The sequence below is a fragment of the Sceloporus occidentalis genome, unplaced genomic scaffold (genome assembly GCF_023333645.1).
Source record: "Sceloporus occidentalis isolate IW3139 unplaced genomic scaffold, rSceOcc1.0.p SCAF_3, whole genome shotgun sequence".
Classification (NCBI taxonomy): Eukaryota; Metazoa; Chordata; class Lepidosauria; order Squamata; family Phrynosomatidae; genus Sceloporus; species Sceloporus occidentalis.
Genome location: NW_028316983.1, coordinates 117,055,448 through 117,079,023, shown reverse-complemented (window position 1 = coordinate 117,079,023; position 23,576 = coordinate 117,055,448). Strand labels below are relative to the sequence as shown.

The 23,576-nt window shown below is 40.6% G+C and overlaps 1 protein-coding gene across 3 annotated transcripts; it reads right to left on the bottom strand.

Moving 5' to 3' along the window:
* Positions 1 to 1,701: 1,701 nt before the first annotated feature.
* On the bottom strand, positions 1,702 to 20,052 carry TOR1AIP2 (torsin 1A interacting protein 2). Of its 3 annotated transcripts, none has more exons than XM_089515925.1 (6): positions 19,996 to 20,052; positions 12,450 to 12,611; positions 8,804 to 9,298; positions 7,520 to 7,990; positions 6,664 to 6,786; positions 1,702 to 4,578 (listed from the first exon to the last, which is right to left on the bottom strand). In XM_089515925.1, the coding sequence occupies exons 2-6, from the start codon at positions 12,481 to 12,483 to the stop codon at positions 3,785 to 3,787; spliced, it is 1,917 nt and encodes a 638-aa protein (XP_089372051.1). In that variant the 5' UTR covers positions 12,484 to 12,611; positions 19,996 to 20,052; the 3' UTR covers positions 1,702 to 3,784. The 3 variants fall into 3 exon arrangements, with proteins under 3 accessions (XP_089372051.1, XP_089372052.1, XP_089372050.1); XM_089515926.1 differs by lacking the exon at positions 19,996 to 20,052 and adding an exon at positions 16,003 to 16,137 and having other exon boundaries at positions 12,430 to 12,611; XM_089515924.1 differs by lacking the exon at positions 19,996 to 20,052 and adding an exon at positions 16,003 to 16,137.
* Positions 20,053 to 23,576: the final 3,524 nt, after the last annotated feature.

The window sequence follows — 23,576 nt, the reverse complement described above, 5'->3', positions numbered from 1 at the left end:
ATTGAAAAGGGTCTCATAGGCCATGGAGTCCATCCTCTGCTCAGTACAGCATCTCCAGCCAAAGCAAACCCAGCAGGTAGCTGTCCAGCCTCTTTTTGAAGGCATCCAGAGAAGGAGATCCCACCATCTAGCTAATTGGTTCCTTTGTTTAACTGCTTTTACTGTCAATAAACTCCTTCTAATCTTCAATTTTAGTCTACCCTCCTGTATCTTAAAACTATTAGACCTGGCCCTGCCCTCTGGATCAGCAGAAAAGCCTGCCCCCTCCTCTTTGTGTATCTGTATATATGGGATTGTGGTGTTGAGAAATTTTCAAAAATAAAATTATATCCAGTTGTGGCAAACATGCATATTCTCTTCATTAGATATGTTAGGTTGCAGATAGTTTAAATAGCTTATTTTCCAATAGTCAATGTGCCACAGTAATAGACTGAAGTTCCCACCTTACCTTCCAGATGCTCTCATTAAAAACCAACTCTTTGCAAAAGGAGTGAAACAGAGAGCCACAGTGCCATCGAGTGGCGCATATGAGGCACAGCACATGTGCGAATGCAAAAATGCCTGTCCCAATTTTGTTGTTATCCACCCTCGAGTCGATCTTGACCCATGGCAACCCTGTAGATGAGACATCTCCAAGACTTCTGATGCTCCACTGCTCTGCTCAGTTCCTGCAAATTCATACTCATTATCTCCTTAATAGAGTCCATCCATCTGGCATGTGGTCTTCCTCTCTTTCTGCTTCCCTCTACCTTTCCTAGCATTTTTTCCAGTGAGTCATGCCTCCTCATGATGTGGCCAAAGTACGACAGCCTCAGACTTGTCATCTTGGCTTCCAGAGAGATTTCTGGTTTGATCTGCTCTAGGACCCTTTGTTTGACTTCTTGGCTGTCCATGGTATCCTGAGTACAGTTCTCCAGTGCCACATCTCAAATGAATTATCTTCCTGTCTGCTTTCTTAACTGTCCAGCTCTCACATCCATACACAGTATTAGGGAATACAATGGCTTGTATGATTCTAACTTTTGTGCTCAGTTGTATGTATTTACATTTCTCTCATAGCTGCCCTCCCCATTCTTAGTCTTCCTATGATTTCTTGACTACAGTTCTCTCTGATCAATATTTGATCCCAAGTATGAAAATTCTTTTACTGTTTCTATTTCCTCAATGTCTAGGTTGAATTTGTGTAAATTTTCAGTGGTCATTATTTTTGTTTTCTTTATGTTAAACCTCTCCATTGACACCCCCTACAGATTCTTCCCCTACAGGGCTTTTGGGTCCGTTTGGGGGGAAAAAACCTAGTCACACTAGTTTTTGTTGTGGAGGTTTTTGCATAATAATTCCAAGAAATTGCTATCCCCAACTTGCAGTTTATCATCCTGTGCCAATTGGTTCCTCAGAAGGAAATGTAATAGAGGAAGAGTTCCCTTTAATAAGGAGGTTTGAATAGTGTAAGTTTAAAATTACACGATTTAAAGTACCGTAAGTCTTAAAACAGTACTCCCTCCATTGACCAAAATGGCCACATTTTGGGGCTCTACAGAACTGAAACTTTTAATAGGTATAATTGCACATGCAAATGTGAGCAAAACCTTTTCTATACAGTTATTTATGTAACAGATGACATGCTGGTTATATCTGCTCACCTAACTCATATGAGCTATTTCACACTGGATTTTATTTTACAGAAAAAGCAAGAACATGTTTTCAAATGCTTTATTTTTATTTTTTACTTGCTTAGCTTTATTTAGTGTTATTAAAAATTAGGCTTGTAATTTTGTACTTGATTAATTAGTCATTAGCAGTGCTGCAAATGGATCTTTTCTGCCACTAATATGCAGGAACCAAAAGATGATTTTGTTTTTTGTTTTTACTACTGTACATAAAAGTGTACATGAATTATCATCACCTCTTTACTGCTGCTGATTAAACTATTGTTAGAGGTACAGCACATAAGGCCAGTCCAATGTTGACAGCTTACCTCTGAGTAGGCACACACAGCATTGCACTGTACATGAAGGGGATGAAGTAGTGAAACAACAGCAATGCATACAATGAAATATTATGGAACTATGGCAATGTAAAATGATAGTTGCCAGTGTAGAATATGCTGGCATCTTCCAAGTAAATACTAGAGATGCAAAGAATACAGGTACACACAAACTTTCTCAAACTCCATGCTTGAGATACCCAATCAAACAAAAATGGTCAGACAATACGTGATTCTCTCCACTTTTAAAACTTTTAGCAAAATGTTGTTTTTTGCACTAAACAACAAAAAGGACATAATATTTTTAAATAAAACTTTTTCTAATCTTTGCATGTTTGACATCCATATTAAATACAGAGTCAGATTCTAATGAAAATCACCCTGCAAGTATCTAAAAGAATTTAAAAGGAGACATTTCTTTTGTTATGTTCTATTTTAAGGCAGATTTGACCTGAGAGACCCTCTTTTCCTAGTAGTTTTTATAACTGTATCCCATCTCCTCTCCTCACACCTCTCAAATTCCTATTTCCCTTTTGCATTTAAATCCCACATTCAGACTGCTTTCACCTCTCATTTAACATTATATTATTTCCACTTAGAATTTACTTATTTTGACATGCTGGAACCACATCTAGATTTATAGGTGCATATCTGTCTGTATGCTGGGATCTACAATATGCTCCACATATGCCTTCTATACCTGCGCACTGCAATAAAGGTCAGGCACATAACACTCCTATACATTTCCAATTTAAATTGGGGAAAAATGTTCTTTACCATTATCCTTCCTTGCAAACACATTAATACTCTTTTAGCTGTCTAAACCTATCTCACCAAGCAAGCAAATGGTAGGCCAGTTTCCTACCTCCAAAGCAAAAAAGAGCTGTGCAAATTGCTAAGTTACTCCCAAGAGTAACTCTTCATGAGTTTAAGTGTTTTTGTTTATTTAATACATGAGATATCCCACATACCCTGAGCTCAGCCTATGCTGGTCTTGCAGTAAATAGGAATAAATATTGGGAACAGATCAAGATGTATTGTCTGCATGACTGACCGAAGACTTCTCCTGCAAATTGATTGTTTCTTGGCAAACAGTATAAACTGCACACAAACACAAAAGCTTGCATGCTTTTATACCATTTTGGTTGCTCCTAGTAAAGGTCACATATGTGAGACTGTTTTGTGTGTGTGTGTGCGCGCACAATGTAAAAGTCCCCAAATTTCAGTGAAGAACCACAGAATGAGCAGCTATTTTAGACACAAGAATTTCCTCTACATTGGATTATTGCTCTCCAGTTGTCATTTTGGCCTACAACTGTCATCAACCCTAGCCACTAAAGCCAATGTTAGGGCATTATGGGATCTGCAGTTGAAAATCACCTGGAGGGCCACAGGTGCCCACTTCATTCTACATGAAAGAGAACTTTGAGAAACAGTCACTTTTAAAATAACTTAAGAAGGGCTGATTCTGTGAAATACTATTTTCTGTATCTCTGTTTCTTGGTCATCTTCTTCTAGTGGCAAAAATATTCAAGAGGCAGAATGTGCTCTCATTTACTAACTAATTTTAAAACCATCCCCTTAGACTGCATGTTAATGCATGCCAACCAGTTGCAAAGACAACTAAATGACTATATCGCTCATTTTCCCTCTAACGTACTGCCAGATATCAAAAGTGACATCCAAATGTGTAACTGATCTTTAAAAATCATCTCTGTTCTCAGGCTTATAGCCTCAGAAAAGTTCATAAAACTGGTGCAAATCATTCAGAGCTTTTGTGCTTTCCCTGAAGTTATTTCAGTCACCTCTTGATCTGGTTTGCAAAGAACAACCCCTGTCTTCTATAGTTTGTACTGGATGGACAGGCAAGACTAAGTGGGATATACGACTCCACAACCCACTCAATTTGTCTGTGTCCATGTGATTGTAGGAACTGGGCATGTCTGAGTTGGTGAACTTGGCCCAAAGAAAGTCCCGCACAGTTTCCTCTACCATTTGCAGCCCAACATTAGGCTCCAGTTTCTCATCTTCCAGCAAAACAGTCAAAATCAGTGCCACATCTTTGAAAGCTGCAGTTTCATGGTCACAGAACTTATAAAAGATTAAGGTGGAACCTGCGGGTAGCGACTCAAACTGATGCACCACTGCTGCCTTCCCTCCACTGTGGAAGCCCAAGCTCAGCTCCTCATCAATGGCCAATTTGGCACTGTCACTGCTTAGTGTGGCTTTAGAAGCTCCATCAACCTGGACAGTGCTGCCCTTGAGGGATGATGAGTAGGCATCAGCGATCTGAGTGCTCAGGCACTTCAAGGTTATTTCTCCTTCCTGGGCTGCAGTAAAGATTACGATAGCGGGCTGAGTGTGGTGGGAAGCATTGAGGTGTTTCTGCAGGACCTTCTGCACACGTAACCACAGGTCAGGGCTCTGATCTGGAAAGCTGTCTTTCAGTGGGTCAAATCTTGATAGGAAGGCCTCTACAACTGGATTTTTTGGCACAACGGGGGGGCGGGAAGTGTAGTAACCACTGCTGCTGATGAAAATCGCGACCAAAGGCACCAGAACTCCCAGAAGAATTCCACGAAAGGTAAAGCCTGGTCACCAGGAGTGGGGAATGTGGAGTGGAATAAAAAGAACATGATTCAGAAAGAAACACAACTTGGTAAAAAGTCCACATGGCAATTGGACTATGAGAACGTTCTATTAATAGAATGGATCAGTTTCATCCTAGACTGTTTAATCCCAGCCAGACGCCTGATCTACTGCTATTAAAATGTGTGTGCTAAATCCCAGTTACGCCAGCCACTTTTGTCTCACAGTGCAGATGGTGACCATGCCAGGCTGGATGTTATTGGACTGCAATTCCCAATCATCCTTCACCCATGGCTATGCTGGCAGTTGCAGCTGAATAACATCTGAAAGGTTATATTTTCTCCCTCTCTCCCTTACTGAGTTCCTAAGGTAAATATGAATCTGACGCCTCCTCCACCAACTGCTTCTCTATTTTTAATAATCCGCATCTAAACTGATTTTCCCTACTGGAAGGAATAATTGAGTTTTATCATACATATATTCATGTAATGTGTACTACCATTCCATGTATAGTTCCTAAATCAGACTTAGCTTTTATTTGAACTAAATAAGAAGTTTTCATTTTTAAAAAGGGTGCATTCTCTGAAAACTGCAAGAGGCAATCCAATAAAATGTTTTCCAAACTCTTGTTCTGAGTTTCTTTCCCGGATTTTTAAATAGACAGAGGTCACTGATTTCTCCGTTTTGCTTACTGGAAAAATTCATTAAAAATCATTTCCCTAAAGATTACTATTGTATTAACAAATGTATTCAGTGCTATCCTCTGCCAAAGCTCACATTAAATTTAAAATCCAACACATGGAGATACAGGACTGAATCCTGTGGCTAATCCCTATTATTATTATTATTATTATTATTATTATTATTATTATTATTATTTTCCCACTTCTCCTCAAGGCTCGAGGTGGGGTACAGCATATTAAAATACAAAACACAATTAAAAAGAAAACACATAAAACCAACAGTTAAAATACAATACTGTAGACTCATTGAATTAATGAGAAGCTGACAAATCAAAATTAGGATCTATGGGACTAGCATTAAGAATTAGGCCATGGTCTGTTTTAGAACCAATTCAAGAGCCATTTTTCATTTTCATTTTTAAATTTTGCTTTGCCTTAGTCATTGTTTGTTGAAGGTGGTGGTGGGGAAATGTCATATGCCACATCAGGATAGGTATATTCTGCTAGACATTACAGAAGAAGGTTCTACTGTATATAGTCAACTATAAATTGACCTCATGATAAGTGGGGGGGGGGGGTAGGTTTGGGGGCCAAAATTATGAATTTTGATATGACCTGTGGATTAGTTAGGGGCATATAGCAAAAGATCTAATAGATGAAGCAATGGAAAACAATGCCAAAGAATTCACACAATTCCAGTAGGCATAACTCTTTGCGCTCAACGTAAAGGTTGGATGGATGGGGGGGGGGGGGTGTCATTGTTTCCAGGAGAGATTATGCTCTTGCCTTTCACCAGGGAATGATTTCTTTTTAAATAAGAGTTAAAGTACAACACAGTACTTTATATTTCACTTTAGCCTCACTTTGTTTTTCTTGAATATTTTACTGGTTGTTATGGAGGACAATGCAGCTCAAACAGACCATATTCAGGAATCCACATTTACATCTTTTGCATGCATGTGTCTCTCGGGATATAAGGCACCCCAAACACAGAGTGGCACATGAAAGAGATGGAAGAAAGTATGTAGAGAGAACAAAGTTTCAGAAAGTTATCTTTTAGACTACATACCCCAGAATTCCCTATTCACTGTGGTCACTGGCTGTGCTGCCTGGAGGATTCTGGGAGGTGTCTTCCAAAAGCTAACAGAGTGAAACACTGGTTCATCCCTTTGGTCCCTCAGATCTGTTATTACATTCCAGATTTAACTCCAACACACAATAAACTCTTATTGTCGAAATAAACAATTAAACAATTAAATATACTAAAAACTGTAATTAATAACATTTCAAATACAAGAAGGGCTCAAGTTACTTGTATCCTTGTGCAAAAATGTGGAACTTTTAAAAACATATTCTTAATTGTTGCTTACAGCTATACAAAGAGCAAAGTATTCTTGTCATTACCTCGAAGAGGAGGTGGTGGATAGCAATTCTCTATTGGTTCCACTGTGTTCTGTTTGCTTACTTCTTGTGTAAGGCACTGGCTTGCCACTTCAGTTTTTGATTTGCAAACTGTATTTCCTGTATCTTTTTTTAAAAAAAGGTCACTTCAGTTTAATGGGAAGAGCTTTTTACCTAAAATACATTCTAGAAAACAAACAGGTGGTTATGCAACTTGACCAGTACGACTTGTGCAAAAGTGACTGTTAGAGGACACTGTAAGAGGCAAACCAGAAAAAGATAACTTTTTCATATTTTTAACAGACTAGGTTTTGTAAAATGCATGGGGAAAATCACTGGTGTTTAAAAAGAGTTACCAAAAGACTTTTATTATCTGTTTAGATCTTGCATGCACCTCAATCTTCTCCTCCATTTAATGAAAACAGCCAAAAATTATTCTTTCAGCATCACAGCAACATTTTTAAAAGATCACAGTATAGCTATTTTGCATACTTGGTTCCAGCATACTTTTGTCCCTGGGTGGTGCTTTTTGGACCAAAATACATTGCAGAAATAATCTAGATTGAAACTCCTTTAATTGCCCTGGCTCACTGCTAGGGAATTCTGGGAAATGTACTTTTGTACATTTAGCCTTCTCTGTCAGAGAGCTCTGGTTCCACAATAAACAGTTCCCAGGATTCCCCAGCACTGAGCCAGGGCAGTTAAAGCGGTCTCAAACTGGATTATTTCCACAGTGTGTTTTGGACCTTTGATGCAGAATTTCAGACTGACTTCTTTCCTATTTGTATGCTGCTTAAAATTTTTTTTCCAGTGTGAAGAAGACTGTTGGATTTCACCACCAGAGAGGCTACAGCCTTACCTTCTATCAAAGATCTCTTCCTCCCTGAGTCTCCAGGCTTTTGAAGTAATGCTGCTATTTCCTGGTTCAAGAAATCGTCTTTCGTTTCAAGTTCCAATGAGTGTTGGTTCTGCTGATCCAGTGGACCAATTTTTGCCTCTAGGATTGTTTCAGGTGAACTATTATCCTCTTCCACTGGAAAATCTTGGAGGGGAACATGGGCTAAATATTCAGTTCTTCCTTCTGAGGAATCTAGCACATCATTGTCTATTGAACTACCTTCCGCAGAGACTGCTGACCCTGAGGAAATCCCTGGAGGCTCACTAGTCTCTGTTTTCAGTGGAATTCCATCAGAATCTAAGTGCTTTTCCAACAAGGAATCTTTTGTTTCTTCTATTTCATTTTGCTGAGTATTGGTTAAAATACTTTCACTGTCTGAGGGCTGAAGAACCATCTTCTTTTGTGACATGAACTCCTTTTCTTCAGGGAAGTCTGAATGGGGTAATACATGAAAACAATGATTAAGTTATGTGAAGTTGCAACTTAGGTCCAAAACACACTGCATAAATAATCCAGTTTGAGACTGCTTTAACTGCCCTGACTCAATGATAGGGAATTCTGGGAGCTACAGTATTGTGAAACATTTAGCCTTCTTTGTCAGACAGCTCTGGTGCCCCAATAAGCTACAGTTCCCAGGATTCCCTAGCACTGAGCCAGGGCAGTTAAAGTGATCTCAAACTGGATTACCATATATGCTCAACTATAAATTGACTTCATGTATAAGTCGAGGGCAATTTTTGGGGCCAAAATTATGGATTTTGATATGGCCCGTGAATAGGTTGAAGGTAAAACTTGGAGGCTCCCTTCAATATGTGTATAAGAGCAGCATGAGGGAAGCAGCATCAATACGAGGCTTCAGTGTCTCAACATTCCCTCGTGATACAGCAAAGTGTGCGGATAGGAGAGTGACTGTTAAGCAAACAGTAATCAATCACCAAGGACTCAATTTGCTTGGCTCCAGACAGAAAGAAACTGCATGGGGAAATCTGAAAGAGCTATCACATTACTATACTGACCTGTAAATAAGTCAACCTAGGATTTGGGGTCAATTTTTAGGCATACATTTTTACTTATAGAGGAGTATATACAGTATTTCTGCAGTGTGTTTTGGACCTTATGCAGAATTTCAGACTGATCTCTTTCCTACTTGTACGCTGCTTAAAAAAAAACATTTTCTTTAATTATTTAAAAAGCCAGTGTGAAGCAGATTATTGGATTTCACCACTAGGGAAGCTACAGCCTTACCTTCTGTCAAAGATCTCTTCCGCCCTGAGTCTTCAGGCTTTTGAATTAATGTTGCTACTTCTTGGTTCAAGAGATCTTTGGTTTCTTCAGCAAGTTCCAATGAGTGTTGGTTCAGCTGATCCAGTGAACTAACTTTTTCTTCTAGGATTGTTTCAGGTGAAGTATTTTCCTCTTCCACTGGAAAATCTTGGAGGGGGACTTGTGCTGAATATTCAGTTCTTTCCTCTGATGAATCTACCACATCATTGTCAACTGAACTACCTTCATTGTCTACTGAACTACCTTCTGCAAAGACTACTGACCCTGAGGAAATCCTTGGAGGCTCACTAGTTTCTGTTTTCAGTGGAAATCCATCAGAATATAAGTGCTTTTCCAACAAGGAATCTTTTGTTTTTTCCATTTCATTTTGCTGTGTTTTGGTTAAAATATTTCCACTGTTTGAGGGCTGAAGAACCATCTTCTTTTGTGACATGGACTCCTTTTCTTCAGGGAAGTCTGAATGGGATAATACATGAAAACAATGATTAAGTTATATCAAGTTGCAACTTAGATCCAAAACACATTGCATAAATAATCCAATCTGAGATCACTTTAATTGCCCGGGCTCAATGCTAGGGAATTCTGGGAGTTGTAGTTTCGTGAGACATTTAGCCTTCTCTGTTAGGGAGCTCTGGTGCCCCCAATAAACTACAATTCCCAGGATTCCCTAGCACTGAGTCAGGGCAGTTAAAGTGGTCTCAAATTGGATTATTTCTGCAGTGTGTTTTGGACCTTACTTAAAAGTTTCAAAGCCACTAAGAGATCAAATAATAAATATTCTTTATATACAGAGGAGGTAACACACTGCATATCAGATGAATTACACTTGATCTTAACGAAAAGAGGATCTATTAGACTGAGGACAGATGTTCTAATGTAGAATATCTATCCTTGTGGGTTGCCACATTCTTGCTTTAATAACTAAAATTAGAGGGAATGAAACTTCTGTAATTGGTAAGAGTATCTAAAACGTTTTGACTGAGTATGCCTATTTTATTGTGATTATGGAAGGTTAAATTGCATCTTCCACACATTCCTCCATGCACTCTTTGGTCCTCTGGGAAGAACCTGCTGCAATCTAAGAAAACCAGATTGTCTGCGGCAACCCAGGGGACGTTTTCTTCTGCCGCTCCTAAGCTCTGGAATGGCCTGCCGAACGAGATCCGTTATATTCTCACCGTGGAAGCCTTTAAAAAGGCCATTAAGACGGATCTTTTCTGGCAGGCCTTTCCAGATTAGTCCTCCTAGATTAAAATAATAATAATAATAATAATAATAATAATAATAATAATAATAATAATTTATTTTTATCTCCCACTTCTCCCTTCGGATCGAAGCGGGATTACAGCAGTAAAAAATCATAACATACATAGATAATACAAAATAGATGAATCAGAAATAAAAAGGGAAGAATTGTTACAGTATTGCTCACAGTTATAAAAATCGAGTCATCGTATTCAGATGTTCAAAATCAAATTAGAAGAGATCCGTTGGATAGGCCCGCCGGAAGAGATCCTTCTTCAATGCCCTCTTGAAGGCTTCCAAAGAAGGTATAAGACGGATCTCTTCCGGTACGTTGTTCCAAAGTCTAGGGGCCATCGCAGAAAATGTTTTACAAGAGATGGTTTTCAATCTGGTTTTGGGGTGTTCTTGTGCCAATGTCCTGAGAGTGTGGGGTGGATTATGTAGGGAGAGGCGTTACCTTAAGTAACTCAGGCCCAGGCCATGTAGGGCTTTATAGGTAATAACCAACACTTTGTATTGCACCCGGAAGCTAATCGGCAGCCAATGTAGAGATTTCAGCACCGGTGTAATATGCTCTGATCTTGGTGTCTTGGTGATCAGTCTGGCTGCAGCATTCTGAATCAACTGAGCTTCTGAAGTTGGTACAAAGGTAGCCCCATGTAGAGCACATTAAAGAAATCTAAACAAGAGGTTACCAGTGCATGTACTACTGTTTCAAGGTTCCCCTGAGCCAGGTAGGGACGCAGTTGGCATATCAGCCGAAGCTGACACCATGCACTTCTAGCTATCACCTCCACCTGAGATGTCAACTGTAGAGACGAGTCCAGGAGTATTCCCAAACTGTGAACTTCATTCTTCAGGGAAAGTGTGACCCCCGTCAAGGATGGGTTGGGAAATCTCCTTCCCCGGACCAGGGGCACCTATCACGAGGACTCCGTTTTCTCTGGATTCAGCTTGAGTTTGTTTTCCCTCATCCAGTCCATTACTCACTCAAGGCAGCCATTCAGAGGAGAGATGCCATCCTTAGTCACTACAGCAGTCAGAGACATAGAGAAGTGAATTTGGGTGTCATCGGCATATTGATAACACCATGCCCCGTGTCTCCGGATGCTCTCTCCCAGTGGCTTCGTGTAAATGTTAAAAACCATGGGGGACAGAATGGCGCCCTGAGGGACGCTAGACGTCAGTTCTCTTTTACGAGAACAACTGTCCCCCAGCATCACCATCTGGAATCTGCCTGAGAAGTAAGAACGGAACCACTGGAGCGCAGTGCCCACAATACCTAACTCCCTCAGGCGTTCCAAAAGGATACCATGGTCAATGGTATCGAATGCCACTGAGATGTCCAAGAACACCAACAGGGTCACACTTCTAATGCTACCATCGGCCCCTGTCCCCCACACACATTTGTTTGTTTATTTATTAAATTAGCTTTATTATTCTGTGTAAACCAGATTGGAAGCTCCTGACTGAGAAGTGGCCTATAATATCTTAAATCAGGAAAATGTCATTGTCACTTAACAGATCTCATTTAATCCTCTGTGTCCTTGGCTTTCAGAGATGATTAGAGATCTCACTCTAGACTTCTCCAATAACTACAAGTCAAACATTCTAATGGCTGTGGTCCACTGGCTCTCTGACTGCATGGTTCCCCTGGGTCTATTCAAGCCATTCAGCAGTAATTGTCAGTTTACTCCCTAACATTTTAGGTAGAAAGACAAGCTTGGTGGTGGTAAAGATCAAGACCATGAGAGTTCATTAATACAGTGGACCCTTGTTATACGCTGGGGTTTGGTTCCAAGATCCCCCGTGTATAACAAAATCTGTGTATGCTCAAGTCCCATTAAATATAATGGCAGAGCAAAATGGTGTCCCTTATAAAAAATGGAAAATCAAGGTTTGATATTTGAAATTTATTCTTTTTTGGAACATTTTCAAACCATGTATGTTTGAATCCTTGTATAAAAAAATCCATGTATAAGAAGGGCCGACTGTACAGTTGTTCCCACAAAATCCACAACTCAGTAATAAATCTCACCTTGTCTTCAGCCAGCTCTGTTATGCCTGAGTGAAAAACAAGTAAAACTCTTGTTTGCAGTCTAAGTTCCTGTTGGGGCACTTGCTATTTTGCAAATGGGAAAAGGCCCTTGAGTCTTTAAAAACTCTAATATTTGTAATATGTTCAGCAGAGTTAGACTATTTCCCTGTTCCTGACTTCTTAAATAACTACTGTCCAACTCACAAAATCAACATACTTTAATTATCCTAAATACACTGGCATCAAATCTGCTTTGTCTGTATATGCTTTGGCTTTTTATATGATTTGGACAAACTAGTTATACCATATAATATCCAGGCACACCTTTCTGAGTAGTTTGTATGATTTCTTCCGCCATCTTCTCCTGAGTTTCGATCTCTTTATTTGTTTAGTTTCACTTTATGACTTAGTCAATAAGCTGTCTTTTGTCTCTTTTGAATGGTTCAGCAATTTGTCAGAATGCCGTGCACATCATTCCCCAGTGATCTTGGAAAATAGAATAAAGAAAACAAAATTGGTCTGGATAAAGTGGGAAAAAATCTAAAATAAACACTAGATATTACAACATATTAAGCAAGATTTTTAAAATCTAAGCCTGCAATAGTAACATCATTTTCTTGGAAATATGTTCCACTTAACTTATTTTGAGCCACTTTGGAGTAAGCACGCATAAGATTGCACTGTACACTTGCCTCTCCACATTTGCAGCTTTGACTTTTGCAGCTTTGATTATTCACGGATTTTATTAGTATGTTTCTCTTTAGCAATATCTAGGTCCTCCAGCGCAACTCTATGGTCAACTTTAACCAAAAATCACATTGATGGACCTAGAGATTCCTAGAGAGAACACTTCACAAGGCATTTGTAGCTCCTCCAGTGCCATTCTATGGTCAATGTCTGACAGATATTGACTACAGAGTTGCACTGGAGATTCCTAGAGAGGTGTTCTCTTGGATAAAAAACGCTATTTGCAGTTTTTCCACATTCACAGGGGTCCTGTGCCCCTAACCCCAGCAAACGTGGAGGGACAAGTGTATAGTGACAATTGTATAGTGACAATTGTAAAGCTAGTTCTTTTGCATTTTGCTGTTCTCAAACACCCCTATCCATCCCTAGTAACATAAATAATAACAAGTATAGATACAAAGAATTTGCTGTCCTTTCACAACACCCAACATTTGTTGCTTGAGGCACCTGCCCTACTTTGCCTAATGGTAGGGCCAGCCCTTGTTGGCTCACAGTAGTGGCTAGGAGAGTTCTGCTTGTGCTGTACTCTTCCTTTTCCCATGTGTCCTGGAAAGTTGCACAGGACACCTGAGACCTCTGAAAATGCATGGAAGAGGAAAGGGAGGGAAGAAGCAACAAAAATCACTTTCCCAACTCCTACTGGATCTCAGTACTTTCTATGAATGAACATCTATCTGGATCCTAGCCACCATGTGTTGACCACTACTCAATACATTGTTGTTGTTATGTGCCTTCAAGTTAGTTTCTGATTTACAGTGACCCTAAGGTGTAGCTATCACAGAATTTTCTTGGAAAGATTTATTCAGAGGGGGTTTGCCTTTGCCTTCCTCTGAGGCTGAGAGAGTGTAACTTCCCTGAGGTCACCTAGTGGGTTTCCACGGCCAAGCATGCTTTTGACAAAGATGCCAATACTGAATGGAGAAAAATCATTAGTTATGTATGTGCTCTGATCTGTAAGAAATTATACAACTTGTCCACACCTACTAAAAATTTTAAGTGATCTATAAAAGACTGAGGACTTCTGTTTTATAGTGTTTGGAGATTGAGGAACAATGACCTTGATACAAGGAAGTACTGCTAGAAAGTGAAGACTGAATAAAAACAAGGAAGAGATCAGGATACCAAATGGAGGGGCAGCCTCCTTTTGCCAGTTTCAAGACTTTTATTTCTTGCACCTTACAGTCATTTCAAAGGTACTGAGAAGCATTTTCCTGTTGCCAAAAGAGACAGTTATGTTAGTCTGCTGCAGCAAAAACAGGATTCTGCAATCCAGCACCCTCCATATTGATTGTCCTACAGCTCCCATCATCTCCTGCTGGCACTGTCCATGTTGGCTGGGATTGACGGTAACTGTACAATTTACAGCCCAGACCTTCTGCAGGGGAGTTCTTTCATATTGCTACACTCATTCATCCAGGTACAAAGTATACGTTATTACCTTTAATTCCTTACATGGTTTGCGCCCAGGTTATCTACAGGCTTGCTTGCTCCCATATAATCCACCCTGTATGCTCAAGTCCTCTGGCGGACATTTATTCCAGTCAGCCAGGACTAAGGGCCCGAACAGACAGGCCAAAATAAAGTTGCTTCGGGTCACTTTAGAGCATGGCTTTGGCATGGCTTTTGGACTCTTAGGACACATGCATCATTTAAACAAAGGCCCGTTCCGCACAGGCATAAAGTATGTGCGGAGCACGTACTAGGGTTAGAAAGGGGCGCTCGGTGCATACAAATTGGCAGCGCCCGTTTTACACGGGCACCGCCATCTTGACGTTGTGGATGCATAGCGTCCACACGTCCCGCAACAGAAGTGACATTGCGAGTGCGCCATTGGCCACTTGCGGCACCACTTCCAGGGCACAAAAAGAAGCCGCTTTTTGCGGCTTCTTTTTGTTACATCCGGGAACTGCGCGGTTTGACCGCTGCGGTTTCCAGACACAGCAACCGGCAGAGCGCCCATTTTGGGCGCTCTGTAACGCGCCAAAGTGACCCAATGCAGCTTTATTTTGGCCTGTCTGTTTGGACCCTTAGTCAATAACTGTCACCCAGAGGACTTTTTCTTCAGCTGTCCCTAGACTAAAACAGCACTGAAGATCAGTCTCTTCCAGCAGACTTATCCAGATAATTTAAAATTGTGAATTACGATGTTGAATTTTAAATGTAGACTGTTTTAAAATGTGCATGTCTTATTATGTGTGTGTCTTAGGAGGCAGTGTGGCATAGTAGTTTGAGCGTTGGACTATGACTCTGGTGGCCAGGGTTTATTTCCCAGCTCAGCCATGAAATCCACCAAGTGACCCTGGGCTAGTCACACTCTCTCAGCCTCAGAGGATGGCAATGGCAAAACCCCTCTGCACAAATCTTGCCAAGAAAACCCAATGATAGGGTTGTCATAAGTCGGAAACAACTTGAAGACACACAGCAACAACAACAACAAGTGTTATTTGGCCTTTTAAACTGCTGCATGTTTTAATAAATGTGGTTTAATTGATGGTAATTGTTGATTTGTTGTTGTTTACTGCCTTGATCGAGAGGGAGAGGTGGGTAAGAATTAAGTAAATAAATAAATTATTATTATTATTATTATTTCATTAAGAATAATTCTGAGAAACATTTCTATTAAGAGATTGAAGTGTTAAGTTGTCGGTGTGTAGCAAGACCTCCTGCAACCATTCTTTGCTGTTGTTGTTGTTAACTACACCCCCATCCAAATTGTGTACAAATTGCAGCAACTTTGTAACCCACTGCAGAAATTAATACAGTTTGAGACCGCTTTAACTGCCTTGGCTCAATGCTAGGGAATTCTGGAAACTGTAGTTTATTAGTCCAAAACACACTGCAGAAATAATCCAGTTTGAGACCGCTTTAACTGTGTTGGCTCAATGCTAGGGAATTACTCTGTAGTTTTGTGAGACACTTAAGCCTTCTCTATTAGAGAAGAGAGAGCCCTGGTGCCACAACAAACTGCACTCCATGCCCTAGTATTGACCCATGGCAGCTGAAGGGGGCATGGAACCAGATTATCCCTCCAGTACAGACCTTGTCTCTATAATGTGCCAGATTTGGAATTACAATGGTTTATGATGCCACCCATCCAATGCTGGGCTCCCTTATGTTTTGTGTCCCTTACCTCTCCTTTTGCAGACTCTTCCTCCTCCTGGAGTCAAGCTGAAATAAAATAAGACCCTTTTCTTTGGCTGCTGTTGTGTGGCCTCTCTCCTTAGGACCCTTGTGGCCTCCTCCAGGGCTGTTGCTTTGCTCCTAGTCCTAGCACCGCCCAGGGTCCCATGCTAACTTCCTAGGGTTGGGACAACAGCAGCTGCCATCCCTCCCTCCCTCCTACGTCACTATGTGAGGTTTCTCAGTGGCATGCTGGGATATGTAGTTCTCTTTCCCTCTGAGACCATAATAAACCCCTCAGGAGCTGGCTTTTCATGATGGAAGTGTTTCCTGGCTGAGGCAGTCAGGACAATGGTCCTTCCAGCTTGGCAGGGACCTGCCTTTGCTCCCTGCCTCCCTCAGCCATTATTGTAGGCCTTTGAGCCTGGAGATAGGTCACAACACACAGCTCTGAGGGCAAAGGACAAAGTCCTGGCTTAAAAGAAATAAAGGACAAGCATAAAAGCCATATATACACACACACACACACACACAAAGAAAGCTGCCTCTGCACTGCAGAAATAATCCAGTTTGACCACCTTTTTTTTTAGCTTCTGGGAATGTTTGTTTGTTTGTTTTATTTTTAAGCCTTCTTATCTTTTTTTAAAATTTTATTTGATATTTTAGCATTGAATTTGTTTTAATTGTTGTAGCAGTTTAATCCTGTTTTAATGTATTAGTTTTTGCATGTTTTTCACTGGTTTTTTTTAATGTCGCCCTGAGCCCCAGTCTTGGGAGAAGGGCGGGATATCAATAAATATAATAATATTAATAATAATAATAATAATAACCAAAAAATGCAGTGCACAAATATAATTAGAAAACCCTTCTTTGCAATCACTTAATTGCCAAATGCCTGCTTAAATAAAAAGGCCTTTACTTTCTGGCAAAAAGAGTGCAGCGGGGAGAACAAACTAGCCTTATTATTGTTATTGTTATTATTTATTTCATATTTATCCCGCCCTTCTCCCCACCTTTAAAATTATTATAAAATTCAAACAATTAAAATGTGTGTGTGTATATATATAAAATCACATAAAATATACACAATATGCAATATAATATAAAACCACATAAAATATATTCATATTAAAAACAGACTAAAAACCCGCGTGCTTGTTGTGGCACCAGCTTTGCTCTCCCCTCAGGGCGTCCTTTCATAAAGTCATAAAGAACTACATTTCCCAGAATTCCATAGCATGGAGCCGTGGCAGTTGAAGTGGGACCCAACCGGATTATTTCTGCAGTGCGGATGCTGCCCTGATGTCCTGTGATAAGAGCTGCCATAAGTCAGAAATGACTTGAGGGCACACAACAGGAACTACAACAACATTGGCTGCTTTTATAGAAAAGGGCATCACATCAGTTGTCACTTGCTCTCCATCTCTGCTGGGACTTTTAGGCTTTGATTCTTTTAAAAGTGCGCACACAGGGTGACCAGATGTCCTCACCACAAAGGAGGATCGGGCACCGAATGACCTGGTTGTCTGTTGTAGTGAGACATTCAAGAAAATGTAGGGTATTCAAGGAAAAAGGAGGACATTACATAACAAAAACTAAAAGCATTCAAAGAAATGCAAATTCATGCTTCTTAGTCATGCTCAAGCTGGAGGACATGTGTGATGCAGCAGCTAAAAAGGCCAATGCTATACTGTATTAGGCTGAATTCAACATATCTGAGGAAATCAATTGTAACCATCAAAACCTGTGTTAAAATGAATCAGTGGGTCTTAAAGGTGCCCCAAGAATCCTTTAATTCTCTTTTATTTCCTCCTGTACAAATTAAATCTATGGAATATTCACAGTTCGGGGGGCTTTGTCATTCAAAGAGGATCTCCTTAAGGGAAGCTGGCAGGGTCCTCCCCTTTGCTTGCTTTTTGGGAGACATTTTTCTTTAAGAAGCAATGTAGAGTCACTCAGCACACAGGATATTCTGCCCCAAAGCTAGGAAAGGTTTGCTTTTGCCGGAGCCTACAGGGAAGGGCAAGAGTTTAATTTTTTTATGATTATTTATTTCATCTGTATGCCTCCTTTCTCCCAGAAAGGTCCCAAGAGTCTGTCCCTTTCTCTCCTTTCCCCCTGGCATTGAGTTAATTGGGAGAAAGCTACTTTTGTCCTTTAAATTCGGTTCACGGCAATTGGCATAAGCCAAGGACGAAGGGAGAAAGCGGGAGGAGGAGAGAGAAACCAGGACATTTTCAAAGCAGCAAAGAAAGTCGGACGGAGGAGGATTAATACCAGGACCATCCCTGGAAAATCTGGAGAATTCACAGAATCATAGTTGGAAGAGACCACAAGGGCCATCCAATCCAGTCCCCTGCCATGCAGAAACTCTCAATCAAATTGGAGGAGATGCCCTCCTTTTCCTATTGGAGCAGAGTAACATGGCTGCCTATATACAGTCGTACTTTTTGCGGACTTGGGATCCGCAGTCTTGATCACTCACGGCAAGTAGAGAGGGAACAAAATGGTGTGCGCATGCACAGGACCACAAGCAGTAGCACGTGGCCATTGAAATAAATGGGACCCAAATACTGCCGATTTTTCCGATTCGTGGGATGGTCCAGAACGGATCCCTGCAAATTGGAAGGGACACCTGTGTGTATGTGTTTTATTTGTAGACTGTGCAGATTGCTTATGCTGTGGGTTCCTCAATCCATGGATTAAAAGATACATGGATCATGTACCTCTGCCCCAGGCAGGAGGGCTTTGATTTTGTCTCCTTGCATGGCAGAACTGGGTTGGACTGGATGACCCTTGGGGTTCCTTCCAGTTCTGTGCTTCTAAATACACATTCCAGGTTCATCACTCAGAAACAAGAGCCAACTGTTCTCCATCACTGGGACATTTTAATTTTTAAGAGACCCAGTGAGGTCTGTTTGACCCACACCTGTACTTTTCTATCAAATGACTACTGGGTATTTAAAGGCTCCTGGACTTTGGCTGAGCATGGTCAGTTCTCTTTGGCCTGTTTCAGGTTTGCCTGTGTCTCTTTCCCTCCTTCTCCGGTTTTCTAAAACCTACTGCCAGTATTTTCAAATCCCCTTGGACAAACTGAAGCCTCCCCTCTCGACTCTGGTCCAAAACAGACTGCAGAAAGAATCCAGTTTGAGACCGCTTTAACTGTCCTGGCTCAATGCTAGGGAATCCTGAGAAGTGTAGCCTTCTCTGTCTGGAGCCACAACAAACTACAATTCCCAGGATTCCCTAGCACTGAGCAGGGACAGTGAAAAGTGGTTTCAAACTGGATTTATTTCTGCAGTGTGTTTTGGACCCAGGGATGTAGCCAGGATTTTAGGAAGGGGGGGGGGGTCCAGACTAAGTGCCACCATTATAATGGGGCTTGGGTGCAGCGGCGCAGCAGCACATACCATTCATTTTTCTAATGGAAGGGGGGGTCCGGACCCCAAGATCCCCCCCCTTGGCTACGTCCCTGTTGGACCTTTGCTGTGCCGTTATGGCTCCAGCCTTGTCAGCATGCAATGCACAAATTCACATTTTGGAATTCCTGCTGGACAGAAGGTTGAGAACACATGTCCTGGAAAAGGAGGATGCCTGGTCACCTTGTGCACACAATAGTGGTACATAACCAGGACAGCAAGCATGTTTCAAGAGAGCGGAAAGAGCTGAGAGAAAATTGCCACTTTGTTTATGAAGATAAGCAGTGTGGCGGCGGGCAGAGAGGATAGCAAGGGCCCCTTTGCACTATTATTGTAGCACTGTGATTTCACTTTAAATGCAATAGCAACCTCTTGGGATTTGCAGTTTTGGAAGGGGTCTCAGCCAGAGAGCTACCATGGCAGTAAAAGAAGAATTACAGTGCTTTGATTGTGTAATGCGAAAGGGTCCCTGATGCGTAAGATATTCGGTTAATGCACATTGCTCTAAATTCACAGTACAGTATAAGAAAGAAAGCTAGCAAATTAATGTTAACAATGTGGGTGGGGAACCTATAATCCTTTACCATTAGCCATGCTGATTGGGTCTCCTGGGAGTCAAAGTCCAACCACCTGGAAGGCCAAATGTTCCCTGGATGAAAATAATCTTATATTCATTTACCTGGGAATGAACTCACTGGAACATTTTTTAAAGTACATATGCAAGATTGCATTGATAAAAACCAAAGAGCCCTAGCAGATCAGAGCAATGCCCAAGATGGTAAGCTAAACTCTTCCAAGTATATTTGTGCAGTTTATATATAAAGCATGCTAGTTTATATTAAAAGCTTTTTGAATTAGAAAGGGCGACAAGACAAAAATCTTGGATCCTATGAAGAAAAATAAATAAAAGTTCTTCAGAAAAAGATAAGCAAAGGGAAATATGGCACAGAGTTATTGGTCTGGAGAATTGAGTAAGGAGACATTTTCCTTCAATAACATAACCCTAGATCATTCACTGAAGCCAAAATGTGAGATGACAGATTGAAGCTCTTCCTATAAGGGAAAAACTGGAATTCACTACCACAGGTTGTAATGGAAGTGACCACCAATTTTGGTGGCTCTGAAGGTAGGTTTGACAAATTAATGGAAAAGGAGGATGCCATATTACCTATAGAATTAGAGACTGTGAACCACAAGCAGGCAGGTGCTATTGCATTCATGTTCTGCTTGTGGGTTTCTGATAAATATCTGATGAATGGACATTATGTGATCTAAATGCTGTCCTAAGTAGGCCGGTGTTGATTCAACATGGTTTTTCTCTTGTTCTTATGTTCACACAGCAACCTGGTGAAATTTTATAGACAGCTCAATGAAGCTGAGGGGGAAAAACTTGTTGAAGACTATTAATTTAATCAAATTACTAATTGAAGTAGAGTCCCAAAGTTCATTTGCACCACTCACCCTAGCTTCTGAAGTGTGCTAGTTTAGATATACATTGGACCCTTGTTATACACTGGGGTTTGGTTCCAAGATCCCCCGTGTATAACAAAATCCATGGATGCTCAAGTCCCATTAAATATAATGACACAGCAAAAGGGTGTCCCCTTATAAAAAATGGAAAATCAAGGTTTGATATTTAAAATGTATACCTTTTTTGAACATTTTCAAACTGTGGATGCTTGAATCCGTGTATAAGAAATCTGTGTATAAAGAGGACCGACTGTACAACTGTTTGAATTAGAAAATAAGCTCATAATTATGTTCCCATGCAAGCTTCTTGACACCTGTTTGCTGTGTTGTTTAGATTTCATGGCATGTCCATGCCAATTCTCAGTGCTAATGAGAAAGCATTGTTCATTCATGTAATAATGCTACGGCTATGAATAAAATATGGCATCACAATGCCAGAACAACTTTTGGTAATATAAGAAGAATCCTGCTGGATCACAGCAATGGCCTATCTAGGTCAGCATCATGTTTCCCAGCAGGTTACTAGATGCTCCTGGGAAGCTCACAAAGCAAAACAATAAATAGCCTCCTTTTAGTTGTTGTTCCCCCAGCAACTGGCATTAAGAGGCATGCTATATCTGAATCTGGAGACAGCATTTTGCCATCATAACTAGGAGCTATTGATAACCTGAGTACCCTTCATAAATGCATCTGATCTATAACATTCTCCATGAATTTGTCTAATTGATGAGTCTCATGTTTGCTGCTCACAGGACCACTTTGCAGTAATTTTCCTTAGTGCACAAGAGAATGAGCAAGCTAGCCAGTTTTCTTACAGACTGAATGTAAGAATCGTAATTTGAATTGATATCCTCACATACCAATGGCATATAAAAGTCTGTGCCTGGCTTCCTCTCCACCAAATGCAGAAATACTTCCTACTGAGGAAGTAGGCTGAAGCCTATGAAAGCTCATGCTGCCAATTTCATTCTTTCAGTTAGTCTCAAAGATGCTGAAAGATCTCTCTACATACTGAATGTAAGATAGCTGCCTATCTTCTTATTTAATACTAGCCACAGAAGGATTACCAGGCATTTAAACACAGAAATAAAATGTTTTAAAAATATGTTTTATATAAGGGGAAACTTATTGGAATCCAGATACAAACTTCTTTGAAACTTGCTAATGAACTGTAAACCTCTTTTGTGAATACCCAGTTTCAAAATTCAGATATAGCCATGTTAGTCTGTAGAATCAGTATGTAGAGAGATTTTGTAGCACCTTTGAGACTAACTAAAGAAAGAAGTTGGCAGCATGAACTTTTGTAGACTTGAGACTACAGTACTTCCTCAAATGCATTTGGGGAAGTATATTGAAGTTACGAAAGCTCATGTTACCAGCTTCTTTCTTTCACTTCATCTCAAAGGCGCTACAAGATCTCTCTACATGCCCAGTGTCAAAGTCCTTGTCAGTATTTGCTGCATTTAATTTCTCTGACCTCAGCAACAATCCCAACACCAAGTACTTTACACTTTAGCTCCTAGATAAGGCTTCACACATCGGAAGAAGTGAGATATTGTTTGTAAAAGTTCAAGCTATTATAAATGCATTTGTTGTTGTTGTGTGCCTTCAAGTAGTTCCCGTAACTACCCTAAGGGCCATAAATCATGGGGCTTTCTTGGCAAGATTTGTCTAGAGGAGGCTTGCCCTTGCCTTCCCCTGAGGCTGAGAGTGTGTGATTATTAGTCTTTAAAATGTCACAGAAATCATTGCTGCTTGAAAACAAAATGGGCTAAATCCTTAATGTGGACCCACTGAATCAATTGAATTTAACTATGGCCTGTTACAGACTGCCAAAATAAAGCTGCTTCGGGTCTCTTTGGAGGTATGCTGTTTAAATGATGCATGCATCCTAAGAATCCGGAAGCTGCACCAAAGCTGCACTCCAGTGCTTAGGAATGGAGTGTGGCTTTGGCGCAACCTCTGGACTCTTAGGACCCATGCATCATTTAAATAGCATACCTCCAAAGAGACCCCAAGCAGCTTTATTTTGGCAGTCGGTAACAGGCCTATGTGTTTATCTCATGATTCAACATGCAGGGGTAGCTGTGTTGACATATTTCAAAAGGACCTCTTACCCTTTCCCGTCACCACTCCCTTCTCCTTCTGTGTCATGTCTTTTTAGATTGTAAGCCAGAGGGCAGGGAACCGTCTAACTAAAAAGATTGCATGTACAGCGTTGTGTAAATTTATAGCGCTTCATAAATAAAGGTTAATAATAATAATAATAATAATAATCCCCCTATTGCCCTATGGCCAGAAGGAGAAGAAACCTGCCTACACAGAATATAATATTGTAAGCCGCTTTGATTGTTTGAACAAAAAGAGGGACAGAAATATAAGTTTTATTTTATTTATTTTATATCCTCCCCAGCATACCATCTTTTACTAAGGACTGGAACAACATGCAGGCATCTAACATCTCCAGTTGTGGTTCCCCCCCTCCTGTTTGGCTTGTAACATCTTGCCTGATGAAGAAGCCCATGGAGCTTCCAAAGCTTGCAACAAGTATATTGTGCATTTCGGTTGGCCAATAAAAGTATCAGCCATGGTTCAAACAGTTGATTCGATGGCACCAGGATGCCAGCTATAGTATTTTTGAATCCGCAAGATGATATTAATCCCCACAAGATGAACGCGCATAAGAGTTATGAAG